Source organism: Haliotis rufescens, unplaced genomic scaffold (genome assembly GCF_023055435.1).
Source record: "Haliotis rufescens isolate VD_foot unplaced genomic scaffold, xgHalRufe1.0.p SCAF_12, whole genome shotgun sequence".
Classification (NCBI taxonomy): Eukaryota; Metazoa; Mollusca; class Gastropoda; order Lepetellida; family Haliotidae; genus Haliotis; species Haliotis rufescens.
This window is the reverse complement of record NW_025963802.1, coordinates 12368109-12391001: the sequence shown is the minus strand read 5'-3', so window position 1 is coordinate 12391001 and position 22893 is coordinate 12368109. Positions and strand designations below refer to the sequence as shown.

General features: G+C 42.8%; 1 protein-coding gene across 1 annotated transcript; it reads right to left on the bottom strand.

The window, feature by feature from the left end:
- Nucleotides 1-6890: 6890 nt before the first annotated feature.
- LOC125378357 lies at nucleotides 6891-15454 on the bottom strand. Its single transcript, XM_048393796.1, has 4 exons — nucleotides 15355-15454; nucleotides 10910-11131; nucleotides 10009-10230; nucleotides 6891-9211 (listed from the first exon to the last, which is right to left on the bottom strand). Exons 1-4 carry the CDS (start codon nucleotides 15437-15439, stop codon nucleotides 8958-8960), a joined length of 783 nt encoding a protein of 260 aa, XP_048249753.1. The 5' UTR covers nucleotides 15440-15454; the 3' UTR covers nucleotides 6891-8957.
- Between the last annotated feature and the right edge of the window lie 7439 nt (nucleotides 15455-22893).

The following is a 22893-nucleotide window of genomic DNA, read 5'->3' as shown; positions in this document are numbered from 1 at the left end:
CACTCTCAAGCCGAATTGATTGCATGGAGGGGCGGTCGGGTAGCCTTGTGGTTAAAGCGTTCGCTCGTCACGCCGAAGACCCGGGTTCGATTCCCGACATGGGTACAATGTGTGAAGCCCATTGCTGGTGTCCCCCGTCGTGATATTGCTGGAATATTTCTAAAAGCGGCGTAAAACCATACTCATTTACAATCTCATTAAAATCAGATCTAAGTTCTCGCTGCCGCTAAACAAAGATCTGAGGACCCCCCTTTACGGGTCACGTCAGACCGACCTTGCGCGAACTTTGACTGACCAATGGAATGACCAATCAGAAGGCAGCTTTCTCGTGCTTTAGGCACTAATTTCAAATTGGCGACTTCTCTTCGAAACATATTTTGACAAACTCTCGATTAAAAATATGAAACCTGAACAAAAGAACATTCTGGAATCGCTAATAGATGGTCTAGATTGTATGTATTCAGTCGTTAAACCCGTAACTATTGTTCGGAATCCCCCGTGTTAAAGTTTTCGAGGATGCATGATTAGAAATCACATTCCGACTGTCACTTTCATAATCTGGTAAGCGACGCTCTGATTGGTCGGATGAAAGGTCGTTCTGACGTGACCCCTACTGGGATATCCTCAGATCTTTGTTAAGCGATAGCGAGAACTAAGATTTGATTTTAATGAGATTGACTCACTTATTGCATGGAACGATTTGCCAGGCTCGTTGACTTTGTGTCTTGTACCCCAGTGACGTGGGGGAGGTGAGGTGAAATGGGGTCAACGTCGCGCCCAAGATTATTGCACTTATATCCCGACGTGCATGCATGTGTGTGTGTGTGTGTGTGTGTGTGTGTGTGTGTGTGTGTGTGTGTGTGTGTGTATGTGTGTGTGGCCGATTTTTAGTGTCAGCCCCCTGAGATACCATGCCGCATTTTAACATGAACACCCCACTAAAACAGTATACTGACTCCGAGCCGATCAGTCCTTGTTTCAGCCCCTTAATGCCGAGCGCCAGACGGGGTGACAAGTACCATCGTTTAACGCCTTTTGATATGACTCGGCCGGGGATCAAACCCCGGACTTTCCACTCTCCGGACGGACGCTCTACCGCTAGACCACGGAGGCGGTCCGATGACGTGGGACGTTGCTCCTTATATCATTAACAAAACTTTTCTAGGACAAATTGCGGAGCTAGGTCGAAGTTTTATTAATTTTTATCTTTTGATTTTTAGCCATTCAACCTTAATGCTTAATTCGCAACTGAATTTAGTGAAATTATTCTTGTAAAGAAGATCCTCATTTGGACAACCGTGAACTGCATCGTGCGTCAGAATATGTTTCATCAAAAGGTGCAACTATGTTGAACCGAAACAACATACAGCATTTTAAAAGACGAAAGAAACACGTTGACATATTCAGTTAGTGTCGGTCAGTCGGTAATAAAAAAACATTTGTGTGGCCTAAGCCGCCATACGTAAATGTATTTGTATTTATTAATTTCAATAAATTAGCACGACAAACGTTAAGGGCTACCAGGGCCCACCTGCACAAAGCGATCTTAGCGCTAAGATGATCGTAACTCCCACACTTTAACATAGGCTTACGATCATCTGAGCGCTAAGATCCTTTGTGCAAGTAGGCCCAGGTCTTTCCCATAATGTTGGTACACACGTTTCTCTTATTCAAAACAAATTACTGTAGGCTAACTGTAACAAATAACGGGATGAGTTTTCCTTGTGACCTCACATAACATGATAGTTTTCTATTCTACTATTTTGTCCCTTTCTATCTTGCTTATTTTAAAAATGAGTTTATACAATAAAAATTAATGATGACGGTAAACGTTTAAGTCGAATAATATCTCACATAATTGTCAAGTGTAGTTTAGACATCACACTTCTGAACTGTTCTGAAACTCTGCCAACCCGCATTTCCATACCGGAAACAACGCCATTTCTCTTCCATAATTTGAAGAGTTTAACGTTCAGGATGCCGTTGTACAAAGCGATCGTAGCGCTAAGGTGATCCTAACTCCCATACCTTATCATAGACTAATGACAGTCGTAGCGCTAAGGTGATCGTAACTCCCATACCTTAACATAGACTTAAGACAGTCGTAGCGCTAAGGTGATCGTAACTCCCATACCTTAACATAGACTTAAGACAGTCGTAGCTAAGGTGATCGTAACTCCCATACCTTAACATAGACTTAAGACAGTCGTAGCGCTAAGGTGATCCTAACTCCCATACCTTAACATAGACTTAAGACAGTCGTAGCTAAGGTGATCGTAACTCCCATACCTTAACATAGACTTAAGACAGTCGTAGCTAAGGTGATCGTAACTCCCATACCTTAACACAGACTTACGACAGTCGTAGCGCTAAGGTGATCGTAACTCCCATACCTTAACATAGACTTAAGACAGTCGTAGCTAAGGTGATCGTAACTCCCATACCTTAACATAGACTTAAGACAGTCGTAGCGCTAAGGTGATCGTAACTCCCATACCTTAACATAGACTTAAGACAGTCGTAGCTAAGGTGATCGTAACTCCCATACCTTAACATAGACTTAAGACAGTCGTAGCGCTAAGGTGATCGTAACTCCCATACCTTAACATAGACTTAAGACAGTCGTAGCGCTAAGGTGATCGTAACTCCCATACCTTAACATAGACTTAAGACAGTCGTAGCTAAGGTGATCGTAACTCCCATACCTTAACATAGACTTAAGACAGTCGTAGCGCTAAGGTGATCGTAACTCCCATACCTTAACACAGACTTACGACAGTCGTAGCGCTAAGGTTGTTTTGTACATCGGCACCCGGATCAGTCAGGTGAATCATGCAAATGAGCTTGTTAAAAAATGGAAAACTCGAGAGAGTGAGTGAGAAAGTGAGAATGCTTTTACGCCGCTTTTAGCAATATTCCAGCAATATCACGGCGGGGGACACCAGAAATTGGCTTCACACATTGACAAATCGAGAGACAAAAAGGTAGCGTCGTCACGTCATTTTAGTTATAAACAAAAGACTAGAAACATAATACTTGTAAGTTTTTTAGTACGATTTGTTCGTTTCCATGTACTGGGTTTAATACAAACACTTGTGATATTCATATGTCCTAAATTACGTCAAAAGGGGCCAATCTTCGTAACTCGGTTAACTGGATCTCATGCGCATCGATCCACGCAATTGGGATGCGATGACATCCATCAACCAAGTCAGCGAGCCTGACCACCCGATCCCGTTAGCCGCCTCTAACCACAAGCATAGTCGCCTTTTACAGCATGCATTGGTTGCTGAAGACCTATTCTTACACGGACCTTCCCTCGTGGCGTTTACCGGTAATTCACGAGTTGCACCTCTGCCTCTAATACTAATTTGGGGCCATTGGAGCAGTCAAGTGGTTACAGCGTTCGCTTGTCACGCCAAAGGCCCGGGTTCGAATCCCTATATGGGTAAAATGTATGAAGCCCTGGTGTCGCCGCCGTGATATTGCTGAAAAATCATTAAAGGCGTCACTCACTCACATTACTCATCACGTCGGTTTTAGACGACTAGGCCACCCTGTCTCCTCAAGTAGATAAGGCCCGTGAAGATCCGGGGAAGAATAGGTCTTCAGCAACCCATGCTTGCCGTAAAAGGCGACTATGCTTGATGTAACAGGCGACTAACGGGATCGGGTGGTCAGGCTCGCTGACTTGGTTGATGCATGTCATCGATCCGAATTGCGTGGATCGATTCTCATGTTGTCAATCACTGGATTGTCTGGTCCAGACTCGATTATTTACAGACTGCCGTCATATTGCTGGGATATTGCTGAGTGCGGCGTTAAACAACAAACAAACAAACAAATTGAATAGATAAGAACAGCAAAAACAGGAAAAAACGAGAACCATACAATTTCACAAATACCATCAGCACAATCAAACCCCGCACATGCCGTGCTGCTAATCTGTAGACACGCTCTTTCACACACGCCATTGCCTAACATAATCACCGCGATACAACGAGATCACGCTAACGGCTACCTTTAGTTAATAGCACTGTGCAGAAGCAAAACCCATAGGTATATAAGCCGGTGTCCCAGTCTGACTACGCCTCCACCCACAGAGTGATGAATAAGAGATGAAGGAAGAGAACCAATAATGATACAATGGACAATGAGAGTTTGTCGCGGTAACGGAGCTGCACCAAAGTCCTCATTTACAGCCAAGGTGGCGCGCCGAGGCCGTATACAAAAAATTCTAGTCTTTTTTATCGAACACAATTAAACTGAAGGACCTTCGGGGCTCGTATCAAAAGCAAAAGTGCCAGTCAGTTGGACGGAGCAAAATATTCTTATATGTGATGTGAGGTGAAATGGGGTTTAACGTCGCGTCCAAGATTATTGCACTTATACCGCAAGCATGTACGTGTGTGTTTGTGTGGCTGCTTGTACTAGTGCTAGCTTTATAGTGCTAGCTCACTGAGATACCATGCCGCAGTTTAACATGAATACCCAACTCAGACACAGTATACGGACTCCGAGCCGACCAGTCCTTTTTTAGCCCCTTAATGCCGAGCGCCAGACAGGGTAACAACAAGTACCATCTTTCAACGTTTTTTTTGGTATGACGGATCGGGGATCGAACCCCGGACCTTCCGCTCTCCGGGCAGACGCTCTACCACAAGACCACGAAGGAGGTCCTCTTATATGTCATTGTAGTCACTCACAGCCTAAATGCTCGGTATATTTGTCTCGCTTTCGACACGATCCCCGGGGCAATTCCAATACGAATTCACTCACTATTAGGCCAGATGTATGCATTGTTTTAAGTTTTCACTTTAGAACAAATAGGTTTATTGAAAAATATTTGTGGTATTACATCGATTACCGTTATTTTGTGTAAAATTGTTTTTAGTTATTATAAAAACTATGCAGCTCGTTTTATTCACGGAACACAAAAACGTTTCGCGACACTTCTCTATACCCTAATGTTTGTTTCTTGTTTAACGCCGCACTCAGCAATATTCCAGCTATATGACGACGGTCTGTATATAATCGAGTCTGGACCAGACAATCCAGTGATTGACATCATGAGCATCGATCCATGCAATTGGGATCTATGACATGCATCAATCAAGTCAGCAAGCCTGACCACCCGATCCCGTTGGTCGCCTTTTACGACAAGCATAGTCACCTTTAACGCCAAGAATGGGTTGCTAAAGACCTATTCTACCCCGGATCTTCACGGGTCTGTACCCTAATGAGATGCCATATTGTAATAGAATGCATAAAAGATTGGAACGCTGACTAAGCAGATAGAAACAAATAATACCTTGGGGAAGAGGAAGGTTGTGAAGAGAACGTAAATTGTCATTGGTCGTAATGTTTTGATATTGATGCTCATTTGATTATATGTTTGTCAGTGATTCCGGGTCAGAATAGGTTCCCAACAACCTATGCTGGTCGTAACGTGACTAACGGGATCGGGTGGTCCAGTTCTTGGCAACATATCCCAGTTGCGTAGACCGATGATCATGATGTCAATCACTGGATTGTCTGTTCCAGACTCAATTATTTACAGACCGCCGTAATATAGCTGAAATATTGCTGATTGCGGCGTTAAACAACAATCAAAAAAAAAAGAAAAGAAAAAAAAGAAACACACATTGTGGAAGTTACATTATGAGCTGCCAAGTCATCGCTCAGCAACACGTTCCTATATTTTAGCAAGTTGGATGAGATGGTGTTCTTAAAGGAGAGGGGCGGTCGGGTAGCCTAGTGGTTTAAGCGTTCGCTCGTCACGCCGAAGACCCGGGTTCGATTCCTGACATGGGTACAATGTGTGAAGCCCATTTCCGGTGTCCCCCGCCGTGATATTGCTGGAATATTGCTAAAAGCGGCGAAAAACCATACTCACTCACTCACTCACTCTTAAAGGAGAATGAAACTGTTGGATCTTCCTGATATTGACAAAGTGCGGGACATTAAGGGAGAGTGACTTTTGTTTGAGAATTTACTTAAGTTTAAAGCATTATTTCCCTTGTTTCAAATTTGAAATTCAGGGACATGCGGTCTTTTTCTGATTTAGTGGAGGTTCTGGTTTGGTCCAAGGTTTAAAAGCAATGCCAAGAACTGTCCTCTCCAGTCGATACTGTGGGCTCTTACTGTTTGTAGACCCATCCATCAGCAAAGGTTGCTGGAGTCTTTTGATAATGGTTTTGTTCTTACTTTGTGCTGTCCTGGTTCCCGAAGGAGGGGCAACACATTTTCTAAATTAATGGGATCATTTGGCCTCGTGCTTGCTTGTGGCCATGGCCATGGCGGCGTCTTTGGGATGCCGGAAACAGACTCGAAGGGCGGATCCAGCATTTTTAAAAGGGAGGGGTCCAAAATATCTGACACGCCTGACACACTGCCCAGCGACAAAGACTGCTTAACCACCCTTGCAACCTTCACATTTACATGGATAACACAAAAGGACCTCATGTATTTGTTCATTTCCATAAAACATATTAACAAACAAGAAAGGACAAACAAACATTAGCTCTTGAATAGACACTTACCAACGCTAAAATTAATATGTACGAACACAAAGAATTTGCCATGGTGATATGACAACAATATTCAGTTGTATGTCTACAAGGGTATGATGTCCATACAGATCGTTGAATGTAAACGATAAGTGGTCTTCAAGCACCACGAAACATCTTAAGATAAAAATGTATAATAATGACATGGGTCCAACAACAATTACATTATACAAACAACATTAAACGTTTGAACTGGCGGGTGAGTGAGGTTGAAATCAATATCGATTTGTACGCGCTCTACTTACTTGCGACTTTTCAGATATTCGATACACAGATATCGTGACAATTGTAACATGAATTGATTATCGATTATTACACACAATCTTGTAGATCAGTAATCATCGTTTAGACATGTACATGTAGGATGTTGGAGTAGTGTCTTGTATATCAGTAATCACCGTTTACACATGTCCATGTAGGATGTTGGGATAGTGTCTTGTATATCAGTAATCACCGTTTAGGCATGTACATGTAGAATGGTGGGATAGTGTTGTGTATCAGTAATCATCGTTAACACATGTACATGTAGAATGTTGGGATAGTGTTGTATATCAGTAATCACCGTTTACTCATGTACGTGTAGAATGTTGGGATAGTGTCTTGTATATCAGTAATCATCGTTTACACATGTACATGTAGGATGTTGGGATAGTGTCTTGTATATCAGTAATCACCGTTTACACATATACAAGTAGAATGTTGGGATACGGTCTTGTAGATCAGTAATCACCGTTTACACATGTACATGTAGAATGTTGGGATAGTGTCTTGTATATCAGTAATCACCGTTTACACATGTACATGTAGGATGTTGGGATAGTGTCTTGTATATTAGTAATCATCGTTTACACATGTACATGTAGGATGTTGGGATAGTGTTGTGTATCAGTAATCACCGTTTACACATGTACATGTAGAATATTGGGGTAGTGTTGTGTATCAGTAATCACCGTTTACACATGTACATGTAGAATGTTGGGGTAGTGTCTTGTATTTCAGTAATCACCGTTTACACATATACAAGTAGAATGTTGGGATACGGTCTTGTAGATCAGTAATCACCGTTTACACATGTGCATGTATGATGTTGGGGCAGTGTCTTGTATATCAGTAATCACCGTTTACACATGTACATGTAGGATGTTGGGATAGTGTCTTGTATATCAGTAATCACCGTTTACACATGTACATGTAGGATGTCAGGATAGTGTCTTGTAGATCAGTAATCACCGTTTACACATGTACATGTATAATGTTGGGATAGTGTCTTGTATATCAGTAATCACCGTTTACACATGTACATGTAGGATGTTGGGATAGTGTCTTGTATATCAGTAATCACCGTTTACACATGTACATGTAGGATGTTGGGATAGTGTCTTGTGTATCAGTAATCACCGTTTACACATGTACATGTAGAATGTTGGGATAGTGTCTTTGATGTCAGTAATCACCGTTTACACATATACAAGTAGAATGTTGGGATAGTGTCTTGTAGATCAGTAATCACCATTTACACATGTACATGTAGAATGTTGGGATAGTGTCTTGTATATCAGTAATCACCGTTTACACATGTACATGTAGGATGTTGGGATAGTGTCTTGTATATCAGTAATCACCGTTTACACATGTACATGTAGGATGTTGGGATAGTGTTTTGTGTATCAGTAATCACCGTTTACACATGTACATGTAGAATGTTGGGATAGTGTCTTGTATTTCAGTAATCACCGTTTACACATGTACATGTAGAATGTTGGGATACGGTCTTGTAGATCAGTAATCACCGTTTACACATGTACATGTATGATGTTGGGGCAGTGTCTTGTATATCAGTAATCACCGTTTACACATGTACATGTAGGATGTTGGGATAGTGTCTTGTATATCAGTAATCACCGTTTACACATGTACATGTAGGATGTTGGGATAGTGTCTTGTGTATCAGTAATCATCGTTTACACATGTACAAGTAGAATGTTGGAATAGTGTCTTTGATGTCAGTAATCACCGTTTACACATATACATGTAGAATGTTGGGATAGTGTCTTGTAGATCAGTAATCACCGTTTACACATGTACATGTAGAATGTTGGGATAGTGTCTTGTATATCAGTAATCACCGTTTACACATGTACATGTAGGATGTTGGGATAGTGTCTTGTATATCAGTAATCACCGTTTACACATGTACATGTAGGATGTTGGGATAGTGTTTTGTGTATCAGTAATCACCGTTTACACATGTACATGTAGAATGTTGGGATAGTGTCTTGTATTTCAGTAATCACCGTTTACACATGTACATGTAGAATGTTGGGATAGTGTCTTGTATATTCGCAATCACCGTTTAGGCATGTAGAATGTTGGGACAGTGTTTGTACGTCAGTTATCGTCGCATGAGCAAAAGTTGTTCCCCATTTCCACGTTGTAGAGGTTCCAGTCGTCATCAGAGACGGCGTCATCTGCATCGTAGGACGGGAGAAGTTCGCACGCATCAGAGGAGGGGGAGAAGTTAAACCCCACGCAATCATACCTCTCGAAACATGCATCTGCACACTGACGTTTGGACGAGCTCATTGTCTGCAGGGTGTTGGTAGCAATGACTTTTGTGGCTGCCTGCTTTACAAACTTCATGTCTGGAAAGATAAAGCTACGTGTGGATGCAGAGACAAAAGGTGTGAAAAATACCCATATGTGGTACACATCGATTAGATAAATCAATATTAATCATTTACTCTCCAGCCGTTTAGGTAAATTGTGAAACAATATTTTTGTGATTGATGCTTTGAGTGAGTGAGTTGGGTTTAACGCCGCCTTTAACAGTATTCCTGTTATATCACGGCGTATTATATCAGACATTTACCACTTCGGTGAAACCCACGAGCACGGGTATGGTGCTGAAAAACCTAGAAACATAATCGGGGCGAACCGGGATTCGAACCAACAATCTCTGGTTTCTGGCGTGCCCAAGGGACGCAACTCTGCACAGCGAATCGCGGCGCCTTAGACGTCTGGGCCACCCGTGCCCCGATTGGTGTTTTGAATTGTAAAACATAATGAAATCCCTCTCGTGAGTTATTCATTACAAAAATGCCATTTCTATTAACTTGGTGAGTACTTTATTTTTATTTCTATTATCATGGTACGATGATGCTGACAAACAAAGTGATCATTATCGATCTAAACTGGGATTCGAACTCATGATCAGCGGATCCTGGCAAACTAAGGGAAGCAAATATGCCGGCCTCAAAGTTACAAGGAACACAATAGACACAACACTGCAGGTGAAGAGGCGTTTTCAAATTTTCGGAATCCCATCGGATTTTTCTATTACGACTTGTCATTTCAATGTTAATGTTTAATAATAGTGACAAGTTACTGGACAACCTTTAACCTAAGATGAATTTCTAAATTGGAATTTTGAGAATCTTACTCTTGGCTAGCCCCATGACTTGAACTTCACACAGCGCCAGCATATCTTCGGAGATGACCCAGGGCACCTGTATCCTCAGGTAGCGTCCCGTCAACGGCTCCTCACAGGGTACAGTCAAGGTGGTAAGGCTAGGGACACTTCCATTATAGTGCTTGCAGACGTTGCGAAACTCCATTGTGACGTCGTCAGAGATGAGGATGTCAAAGTCGTGAAGCCGTTCACCTTGAACACAATACGTGAGTCAGTGAGTTTGGTTTAACGTCGCTTTGAACAGTTATCGCACGGCTTGGCAGCTTGATGTTGGAGTGGGTGAGTGAGTATGGTTTTACGCCGCTTTTGGCAATATGCCAGCAATATCACGGCGGGGGACACCAGAAATGGGCTTCACGCATTGTACCCATGTCGGGAATCGAACCCGGGTCTTCGGCGTGACGAGCGAACGCTTTAATCACTAGGCTAGCCGACCGCCCCCTTAATGTGGGAGACAAACACTTAAGATGTTTACCACTTTGGTGAAACTCATGAGTACAGGTATGGTGCTGACACACCCAGTACCAATCAGGGCAATTCTGGCATTCTACCCATTTGTCAATGGTTTCTTGCACCTTCGGGACACACCTCTGCATAGCATTGTGGTGCTTTAGACGCCACTCGTGCTCCCTGCAAAGCTGCTGGGATTACAAGGAACTCGTATTGTCAAGAAATAATCCCTGATTGTTAGGAAGCAAGTGGTATATCGTTCATACATGCCTCTCCTAGTCTTGTACCATAGATCCCTCGCATCTCGAATCCATCTAAACCCGCTCTTGCTCGAGTACTGGAATACCTCTCAAAACACGAACTTTAACTGCTGAGCTATGTCCCCGCTACGTGTTCGAAAGGACAATGGTCGAAAACTTACCATAACTGTCTCTGTTTGTGATGATGACCTCCATCACCTGCAGAGAACACTCCAGGTCCACCTGCCACCACAAGTGGGACTCGAAGGGGACGCCATGCGCAGTTCCTGAGCAGTATCCAATATATGCAGCATGGCTGCCGTCAACTGCCTGCTCAGCATAGGATATTCCATAGCGTGAAACTTGCTCTGCTGGTCGGTTACGTGCCAGGTTGATGCCAAACACTGAAACAAGGCCACAGGAAGATGTTGAGTCAGTTAGCCAGGGATAGATATATCAAGGAACAACAACATTTCGTGGGAGCATAAAGTGTGCTTCGTTGATGTTTAAGGGATCGGGGGAGGGACTGAAACGTCTTTGAAAAAAATACAAAAATACAAACTGGAAAAAGCAATAATAAGTAGAACGTGTCTTTGTGTAAGGGCAACATGTTCTGTAGAGTGTGTCTTTGTGTCAAGACAACGTGTTGTGTAGAGTGTGTCTTTGTGTAAGGTTGGTTGGTTGGTTTGTTGTTTAACGCCGCACTCAGCAATATTCCAGCTATATGACGGCGGTCTGTAAATAATCGAGTCTGGACCAGACAATCCAGTGATTAATATCATGAGCATCGATCCAGGCAATTGGGATCGATGACATGCATCTACCTAGTTGTTCTTTGTGGGCGTTGGCTGCACAAAGGTTATGGATTAAATTCAACAATATAATCCTCGTAGAATAGTATCATCAGATGGTACAATATAATCAGAGTAGAAAACCGATGTCTTCAGTTAGCTCGCCAATACATGGTGTTGTGTAAATGTCTTAAGGCGTTCATTTTTATTGTTTATTTTGCTGACCCCAAATTCACAAAAGTTGAATAAAGTTAATTATAAAATATATTTAACAAATACTCGGGTAGGTTATTTGTCGGTTTGCGATGAGACGCAACCAAGTCAGCGAGCCTGACCTCCCGATTCCGTTAGTCGTCTTTTACGACAAGCGATGTTACCTTTTACGGCACGCATGGGTTGCTGAAGACCTATTCTATCCCGGAATCTTCACGGGTCTTTGTGTAAGGACAACGTGTTCTGTAGAGTGTGTCTTTGTGTAAGGACAACGTGTTCTGTAGAGCAAGGGTTAGTGTTAGGACAAAATGTCCTGTAGAACATGTCTTAGTGCGAAGTCACGGAAGAGCGTGTGTTTGTGGAAAAACAAGGCATGCAAGCAGAGCGTGTCTCAGTGATAGGAGAACATGTCCGGTAGAGCGTGTCATAGTGGAAGGAGAACATGTCCGGTAGAGCGTGTCATAGTGGAAGGAGAACATGTCCGGTACAGCGTGTCATAGTGGAAGGAGAACATATTCGGTAGAGCGTGTCATAGTGGAAGGAGAACATGTCCGGTAGAGCGTGTCATAGTGGAAGGATAACATGTCCGGTAGAGCGTGTCATACTGGAAGGAGAACATGTCCGGTACAGCGTGTCATAGTGGAAGGAGAACATATCCGGTAGAGCGTGTCATACTGGAAGGAGAACATGTCCGGTAGAGCGTGTCATAGTGGAAGGAGAACATGTCCGGCAGAGCGTGTCATAGTGGAAGGAGAACATGTCCGGTAGAGCGTGTCTTAGTGGAAGGAGAACATATTCGGTAGAGCGTGTCTTAATGGAAGGAGAACATGTCCGGTAGAGCGTGTCATAGTGGAAGGAGAACATATCCACTTACAGGTAGAGTATGTTGTAGTGTAAGGAAGATAGGTTTTATTGGAAGGAGAACATATCCGGTAGAGTGTGTCATACTGGAAGAACATATCCGGTAGAGCGTGTCTTAGTGGAAGGAGAACAAATTCGGTAGGGCGTGTCATACTGGAAGTACAACACTTACAGGTAGAGTGTGTTGTAGTGTAAGGACAATAGATCCAAGTAAAGCGTATCTTGCTGGAAGGAGAACATATCCAGAAGGTAGACGTGTCTTAGTGAAAGGTAGAGTGTGTTGTAGCGGAAGGACAATGGATCCAAGTAAAGCGTATCTTACGGAAGGAGAACATATTCGGAAGGTCGACGTGTCTTAGTGAAAGGTAGAGTGTGTTATAGCGGAAGGACAATGGATCCAAGTAAAGCGTATCTGACGGGAAGGAGAACATATCCGGTAGGTCGACGTGTCTTAAAAGGACAAAGGACAACACTTCCTGGCAGAGTTCGTCAAAGTGGAAGGAGAACATTTCCTGTAGAGGGTGTGTTAGAGGAAGGGGAGGGTGTCCTGTAGAGTGCGTCATAGCGGGAGGAGAACATATCCGGTAGAGCGTATCAAGCTGGAAGGGGGAACATATTCGGTAGAGCGTATTTTTCTGGAAGAGGGAATATACACTCTCCATAAAAAGAAACGCAGTAGATTTATTGTACCTAGTAAAGTCGATATTTTTAATTTAATATCATAGATACAAATATGAAATTTTGGAACTCGATTGTCACATGTTGTTGTTGTACAAAGACATTGAAAACTGTTCATTGTCATGTCATATAAGGCCAAAAGGTGGCGTTGAAGTCAGTATCTCGTGTGACCGCCCCGGGCAGCAATCACAGCTCTGCATCTCCTCGGCACTGACTGGATAAGTGTACGAATTCTGCGCCATTCTGCTTGTAACGCGTTGGCCAGTTGTGTCTGTGGCGCGTTCTTACGTTGGCGTAAACGTCGATCGAGTTCATCCCAGAGGTGTTCGATTGGGTTGAGATCTGGATCTCTCGACGGCCAGGGCAAGTCGTTGATGTAGGCATTATGAAAGTAGTCTACCGTGACACGAGCTGTATGCGGTGGAGCGTTGTCCTGTTGTCAATGATTGGAAGAAGGTGAGGTTGAAGAATTTGATTCATGTAGCGATTTGCTGTCAAATTTCCCTGAACCACAACCAAGCCAGATCTCGTGGTGTAGGATATGGCCCCCTACACCATGACACTAACCCCACCGAAATTGTCGAATTCACGTATACAATGTGGGGCAAAACGCTTATTTCGACGGCGATAAACACGTTGTCTTCCATCTCGCCGGTGAAGAAGAAATCGTGATTCATCGCTAAACCACACTAGTCTCCAGTTTCTTCAATTCCAAGGCTGTAAGGTATGGCACCAACGCAAGCGTCGCTGTCGATAGATCTGTTGCAAAACACGGACGATAACTGGTCTTCTGGGTCGGATTCCAGCCTCGCGAAGATGGTTCCTGCCAATGTGGTCCGATATCCTCCTCAAACCAGGGATGCGTCCTGCAGTCTCCGTAGCTGTGGCATTGCGATGACGTAGGTGGATCAGTCGAATGTAGCGATCCTCTGCAGGGGTGGTAACTCTTGGTCGGCCGGTTCTCGGGCGGTCTGCAGTGGAATTGAACTGTGTGTATCGGTCCCAAAGGCGGCAAATGATGCTTTGGTGGACGTTGAAGTGGCGTGCAACAGAAGACTGCGATTCCCCTCTGGATACACCCGATGTTCCGATCGGCAGCGCTGAGTCTCGGCATTTTCGAACTTGAAATTTTTTGACAATTGAATGACAAATTATTGGTGTTACTTTTTTTGAAGAGTGTATACGGAAAGCGAGTCTTAAAGGAAGGGCAGCGTGTCCTGTAGAGTGTATATTAGTGGAAGGAGAACATATCCGGTGGAGCGTGTCTCAGAGGGATTACAATGTGTCCTGTAGAGCGTGTCATAGTGGAATGATAACATGTTCTATTAGAGTGTCTTAGATGAAGGACAAGGTGTCCTGTAGAGCGGGTCATAGTAAAAAAAAGAACATATCCGGTGGAGCGTGTCTTACTGGTAAGAGAACATGTCCTGTAAAGCGTGTCTTAGTGGAATCAGGGGCACGAGAGGCCCAGTCGTCTAAGGCGCCGCGATTCGCTGTGCAGAGCTGCGTCCCTTGGGCACGCTAGAAACCTATGATTGTTGGTTCGATTCCCGGTTCGCCCCAATTATGTTTCTAGGTTTGTCAGCACCATACCTGTGCTCTTGGGTTTCACCGAAGTGGTAAACGTCTAAGACCTGCATCCAATTCAGGCTTTCCTCCCACATTGAGCTGACACGCCGCGATATAACTGGAATACTGTCAAAAGCGGCGTTAAACCCGTCACTCACTCTTAGTGGAATCTATTGATCTATTGCCTGACACCCGGGTTTGCTACAAAGAAAACAGCCCATCTGACCATCTGAGTAATGCAGAAGGTTGCAGTGTTGGGGAGTCTTCACATTCTCCGACAAGTTCTGGGTGAGTTTGACTAGGCAGCGCTTCCTGGGAGAAGTCCCATTCCCTGCCTGGGCTGCGTGTGGAGGGGGCAAGGGCCCTGAGCTGATGATGATCCTAACCAGCCTGACTGTCCCAGGGTCTCCCAAACCCTCATTGCTGCATTTTTTATATTTTAATCTGTATCTAATAATAGTGATAATGATAATGATGATGGTGATATAAATTTGATATCTTTGAATAAAACTTACCTTTTGGCAGACGGCATAATCCAAAAAGTACAAAAACCAAGGCAACAGCTTGAAAATATTTCGACAGGATATTCTTCTGAGACATTCTCGGTTAATATCTCGTGGCTTGGGCAGAGAACGCCCTTACACAATCCAGTAATATGCTAACACAATGAAGGTCGAATGAGGTATATATATATATATAGATATATGGGAAGTATATGTGAACCACGGCCCTTCTTTGCAAATCGATGTATCATGGTCGAATATTGATTGTAGAAAATTAGTTGTGGCCAGTGGAAACCTTCATTTAGAGATCTAACGATTATCCAACATTTCCCCGTGTTCTTTAAAGTTTATAAATTATTATAAGTGGGTACAGCCACTCGGTACTCACGTGAAATGTCATTGAAACCACTCGACGGTTGAATTGGATCGTTACTTTTTATAAGACACGATCCCAAACATAAAAAGCTATATGTTCAACGAAAATAAACCTCAATCCATTATTTGTTGTGAAACAGTAAGGTCAAATCTTACGACATGTTGTTGTACGGGCGTTACTACGTATTTCATATCGCACAGGCAGCACATAGAACACGACAAGGGCAGATAACTCGAAACATGCTTGGCATATCTGGCCGAAAGTAGGCAACTGTTACTACAACAACTACTACTACTGCTGCTGTTGATACCACTAATACTTCTACCGACGGTATCAAATAGCACGCACGCGCACACACACACTATCACCATCACAACCACAACCGTTACTACTACTACTACTACTACTACTACTACTACTACTGCTGCTGCTGCTACTACAACTACTACTACTACAACAACAACTACTACTACAACAACAACAACTACTACTACTAGTACTACTACAACTACTACTACTACTACTACTACAACTACTACTACTACTGCTGCTGCTGCTGCTACAACTACTACTACTACTACTACAACTACTACTACTACAACAACAACTACTACTACTACTACAACTACTACTACGACTACGACTACTACTGCTGCTGCTACTACTACTACAACTACTACTACAACTACTACTACTACTACTACTACAACTACTACTACTACTGCTGCTGCTGCTGCTACAACTACTACTACTACTACTACAACTACTACTACTACAACAACTACTACTACGACTACGACTACTACTGCTGCTGCTACTACTACTACAACTACTACTACAACTACCACTACTACTACTACTACTACTACTACTATTACTACCTACCTAACCCCCATCACAACCACTGGCATATCCCTACGTTTGTGTAGCCCTGTTTAGCATTAAAACAAGACTGGTTCAAGTCGTTCAACTTTTATGTACACTGACGGACAGAAGAAACTTTACCAATATAAAAATGAAATTGCAAATATTAAAAACACAAATTTAAACAAAATCAATGCAAAACACATCGTCCAAACACAACAATGCTCTATGAGGCTCGGCTTTAAATGGATGACATTCTTCGTCCGATTGTCCTACAATTTCTTTTCTACAAGAGATGCCACGTAGTGTTCGTGGTGAGGAGGGAAGCAGTTGCCCCCACCCCCCACCCCCCACCCCCCCCACCCCCCTGTTTTTTTTTTTTTTTGAATCATGAAAATACAAGTTCGGGACAAGTGATACTTGTACAAATATTTTGCCCCCCTGTCAAAAAAAACTACGGCCTTGCAACGCCAGACCCCATACAGCCCGCCCGAATCATACAGAACTTCCTTGCAGCCAACTACGTCAACGTGTTGCCGTGGCCTGCGCACGCTCCCCAGACATGTCCCCAATAGAACACCTCTGGGATGTCATGGGTCGTCGTTTTCGACAGTAGTCAGGCCCTCAAAAAGAATGGCGACGTTTCCAACGTGACGTCACCAGACGACTGACTTTTTGTGTGCGCCGGAGAGTTTTAGCGTGTCTTGTCGCCCGCTATTAACTGATGTGTCTTTGAACTTGAGCGATTTTAGACGTGTGTGCCCTTTGTCCATTACGCTAAAAGCATGTTTTTGCTTTCCCACCTCAATTAGGGCAACTGTCATGCCAATATCAGACTGTATGACTGTCATTATACATGTTGATTTCGTTAACATTTGATCTTTTCAATACATTTTACGTCATGCATCTATCTTTTGTGGTATTTAAACTAGAGTGATTTAAAATTATGGTAAAGTTCTTTTGGCCGTCCGTTAAAATTATTCTGACAGTTGATGGATACCTTTATAACATTGGAACCATGTCCTTGTTCAACCCAAGGCACTACCAATTACAATGTTTACTGCAAAAAAAACAAACCTTAAAAGAACTAATAAAATAAATTAAGTTTAAATAAACTATAACAAATGTTATATATGGGAGAATACTTTCTCAGTAAAGTACATAGTCTCGTACTTTTTGGGGTTGACTCCCGTCCCGTTAAATAAACTAATGACACAACGTAATTCGATTTCCTACCTGATTAACGACATCGAAAGTGTTCTAGTACGATAGATCAAACATAAGTATTTACGATATGACATTACTGAAATACTGTTCAAAGCAGCGTTAAACCAACTGATTCACCCACTTAGGTTTGGCTGATCTGCGTCAGAGCTGATGTGAAGTGAAGCGGTCCTTAAAAGTTTCCCGGTGTAAAATTATTTTTAAATTTCTGGATTAAAATATTTCTTTTCAAATACACCAAAACATTATTTTATAATTATAGGACCCATGAAGATCCGGGGTAAAATAGATCTTCAGCAACCCATGCTTGCCGTAAAAGGCGACTATGTCTGTCGTAAAAGGCGACTAATGGGATCGGGTGGTCAGGCTCGCTGACTTGGTTGATGCATGTCATTGATCCCACATTGCGAGGATCGATGCTCATGTTATCAAATAGACTGGATTATTTACAGACCGCCGTCATATATCTGGAATGTTGCTGAGTGCGGTGTTAAACAACAAACCAACCAACCAATCATAATTATAGAGGAAACATAATGTAATGAACGTGTTTTGGGAGTGCCAACGCAAGAGTTTTCAAGAATGGATTCCTGGTTAGAATAAACTGCAGGCAAAAGAGAGTACACACCCACGTTTGATGGATGCTGATAGTGAAACAATCAAGGAATGGTTATTCTGTGGTGATGTATTTGATACGGGTATCGAAGCTTGGATCTTAAATTTTCAGTGTTTCGGCGACTGTTTTCAGCCTACTCACGTTTTGATAACGATCGCAATTTTTTGGACAAATCAAATTTTCAAGGGAACACTTTTTTGACGTCAGTTTACCATAGTCCCCATGTTGATTAAGGGTGAGACCAGATCCCCTTTGCTTGTCGTAAGAGGCGACTAATGGATCGGGAGGTCAGACTCGGTGACATGGTTGCGTCTCATCGCAAACCGACAAATAACCTTGCCGAGTATTTTTTAAATATATTTTTTAACCCGAGGTTTAAATGTTTTTTTTTATTAACTTTATTCAACTTTTGTGAATTTGGGGTCAGCAAAATAAACAATAAAAATGAACGCCTTAAGACATTTACACAACACCATGTATTGGCGAGCTAACTGAAGACATCGGCTATCTACTCTGATTATATTGTACCACCTGATGACACTATTCTACGAGGATTATATTGCTGAATTTAATCCAAAACCTTTGTGAAGCCGACGCCCACAAAGAACAATACGTTTGTTTGTCCAGTTGGGAATGTGACCAGCTGCCCTGTAGACTACTGTCAATCAGTCAATCAATCAATTCAATCAATCAATATTTATGTATTTTATGACGTTTATACACGATACCATTGTATCCTCTACATACAACGCTCCACCTAAAATCTTTAAGGAACAAATTCAGGTATATGTACAATACGCTTTTATTTGTAACATCAAAATGCTAATGGAATGTTTCGAAAACATTTACCTGGAGCTGAAGTAATTATTTCATACTACCATGAACTTTAACAATTACTTCAGAATAGATAGGGGGCACAAGTGGCCCAGTCGTCTAAGGCGCCGCGATTCGCTGTGCAGAGCTGCGTCCCTTGGGCAAGCCAGAAATCTATGATTGTGGGTTCGAATCCTGGTTCGCCCCGAACCTAAGTTTCTAGGTTTGTCAGCACCATACCCGTGCTAGTAGGCTTCACCGAAGTGGTAAACGTCTGAGACCTGCATTACTTCGGGCTTTCCCCCCACATTAAGCTGACACGCCGCAACATACCTGGAATAGTGTTAAAAGCGGCGCTGATCCCAACTCACCCACTCAGAATATATACTCCTTTGTTCGAGAAGGTTTGTGTGTTACATTCGGTACACTTGTCCATACTGTTTATAAACATTCATTCACGGCACGATTCCCATACGCACTCACGCACACTGCACAACGCACTCAATCGCCCCCAAATGCCTAAAATCAAATAAAGCATAAATCTGAATCTACACTATGTGTGTTCGGATATCAGTATTCGAGTGACCTGAGTGAACCGAGGTTAGGGACCAGTTTTAAAGTTCGCTGTCGAATAAAAATCTTAATTCCTCAAGTTTAGAGGTGAAAATTGTGATAATAATCGAACCAAACATAATCCACCAGTTCATAAAATCGACTTGTCCAACATTGCCGAGGTCGAATTGTATTCAGGGAGTCATCATTAAATAAATGCTGATAAATATTTCAAAGATTATATATTTTATTAAAATCCTTAAAGAGGCTGTACAAAATGTTGCCCCTCATGGTTTATTCTCCCTGCAGTGTTTTATTGTACGATAAACAACGACCACGACTCGTTTATTTCTTAAACACAACACAAAAATACCATTGTTATAAAGGAAGAGAAATTATGGATGTCAACTTCTTGGATGTCTCGTGTTGGCTTCTACTGTCTTTTGAAAATCACCCATCCGCAAGAAGCGACTAACGGGATCGGGTCGTCAGGCTCGCTGACTTGGTTGATGCATGCCATGGATCCCGATTGCGCGGATCAATGCTCATGATATCAATCACTGGATTGTCTGGTCCAGACTCGATTATTTACAGACCGCCGTCATATAGCTGGAATATTGCTGAGTGCGGCGTTAAACAACAAATAAACAAACAATAATCACCCATCAGATAATATCTGTTGGTCTCCCTTGTTAGTTTCCATCTTTTGTTATCTTATTACTTTTGTTGTCCTTACATGTACATATATATGCTCTCTGCCTCATAGCATTCATTCACCTGTTGACGGAGTAAGCATATACTCCGATACGTTGTGTTCCTCATAATTAAAAAAGGTGACATCCATAAATTCTCTTCCTCATGTGTATCACTTTTAAATGCCATTCAAAGACCAGAATGTTATTACTTGTGCATATTCTCAGTGGTCTAGTGGTAGAGTGTCCGCCCGGAGAGCGGAAGGTCCGGGGTTTGATCCTCGGCCGCGTCATACCAAAAGTCGTTAAAAGATGGTACTTGTTGTTACCCTGTCTTGCGCTCGGCATTAAGGGGCTAAAACAAGGACTGGTCGGCTCGGAGTCAGTATACTGTGTCTGAGTGGGGTATCCATGTTAAACTGCGGCATGGTATCTCAGTGTGCTAGCACTATAAATCGGCTACAGTCCGGATTAGTACAAGCAGCCACAAACACATGTGCATGTCGCTATATAAGTGCAATAATCTTGGACGCGACGTTAAACCCCATTTCACCTCACCTCTCAGGCGATTTAGAATATGTGTCCAGTACCTCATGCATCTCGCATGAGACTGGGCGGTGTGGTAGCGTTAGTGGTTAAAGCGTGCACTCGTCAAGCAGAATGCCTAGGTTCGATTGACTGCAGTGTGTAAAGGTCATTTCTAGTGCCCCCCCCCCCCCCCCCCTTCCCCCCCGATATTGCTGGGATCACTTATTCATCGTTCTGTGGGCGGATGCGTAATCAGAGACTTGGAGATCGCCAGAAATACCTGTACTTTCTCATGACCTTCGCTAACGCACCATGCCATTGATTAAAGGCACCCTCGAGTGTGTTCATGTAGTGTTCTACTAGTGTTCTACTAGTGTTCAACGAGTGTTCATGTGGTTGTGTTAGACATTAGCGTGTGTATAGATATGTGTTCTCTTCATCAACTGCACGGTATATCAGATCATGACAGCGGCGATTTACATCCTGAAAGTTAATTATATTGAGCTTTTTGGAAAAGTTTCCGTATATTTGGTCTCAATTCTTTATTTTTTCTCTTATCATCGTCCTGTGAAATTGTTAAAAATGTATTCGGATTAACTAACCATGGATAGATAGTATTTCGTCATTGACAGTTACACCACGATGAATAGGCTTCGTCACCCCCTGTTACCAAGGACCCGTGGCTTTCCGGGCAAGTTAAAAGTCCCCCTGCAACCTATACTGGGCGTAAGAGGCGAGTAGCTGGATCGGGTGGTCAGGCTTGGTGACTTATTGGATTGCTGGTTATCGTATCCGCACTGATGTGATTGATGCTCATGATGTCAATCACTGGATCGTCTGGTCCTGACTTGATCATTTACAGCCCCTCGGCATACAGCTGGAATATTGCTGAGTGCGGCGATAAACAAACAAACAAACAAACAAATTGTTAACATAAGATTGAAATTGAACTTTTCCTGTGATCCTGAGAAAGCGTGTCATGGACATAACGTGGTGGAGCCGCGCACTATAAAGTGGCTTTTTGTTAAAGTTTGTTCAGGAAAATATAACATTTTAGAATCCTCGTTATCGACTACTAGAGTCTCTGCCTACATCGATCGATATGAGACACCGATCAAAACCGTCGGAGCAGGATCAAATAGTGTGGGCAAGGTTCCATCTGAAAATGCTTCCCAGACGTTTTTGGTCTCTCGTGGACTCCCCTTTCCAATAAATACTCATGCGATTAAAACTTGGATATGATTATTTTAATTTTCTGTTATCGACAAAAAGCATGTACCTTTTAACCAAAGCATTCTCATTAAAGATGTTGATATCGTGCTCTCAAGTGAGTGAGTGAGTGAGTGAGTGAGTGAGTGAGGTTTAACGCTTCTTTAAACTGTGTGGCAGTTTCGGCGTGTCACCTCAATGTTGAAAGAAAACCCGAAGTGATGCAGGTCTCAGACGTTTCCCACTTTGGTGAAACCAACGAGCGGGTATGGTGCTGACAAACCTAACATCATAATGGACCCGTGAAGATCTGGGTTTGAATTGGTCTTCAGCAACCCATGCTCGTGGTAAGACATGACTAACGGGATCGGGTGGTCAAATTCTTGGCAACATATCCTAATGGTGTAGTAGATCGATGACCTTGATGTCAATCACTGGATTGTCTAGTCCAGACTCGAGTATTTACTGACCGTCTGGAATATTGCTAAGAGCGGCGTTAAATAACAACCCCTACAAAAAACAAAACCGCAACAGGAGGTCCTGCCAAGTAGGTAGTTACACATTCGGCTATCTAGTCTCAATGTGATCATGATGGATATCAGTCAAGTTTTCATTTGTCAAAAGCAATATATACCGATATACATGTGCATATTTTCATGAAGATCCGGGTTAGAATA

What these genes read in the sequence shown, in the direction of transcription:
- LOC125378357 (XM_048393796.1), bottom strand. Translation starts at nt 15,439, where the DNA reads ATGTCTCAGAAGAATATCCTGTCGAAATATTTTCAAGCTGTTGCCTTG. An exon ending in ATTATGCCGTCTGCCAAAAG is followed by an intron (nt 11,132 to 15,354) that starts GTAAGTTTTATT and finishes GCCTTGTTTCAG; the next exon opens with TGTTTGGCATCAACCTGGCA. An exon ending in AGTCATGGGGCTAGCCAAGA is followed by an intron (nt 9,212 to 10,008) that starts GTAAGATTCTCA and finishes TTATCTTTCCAG; the next exon opens with ACATGAAGTTTGTAAAGCAG.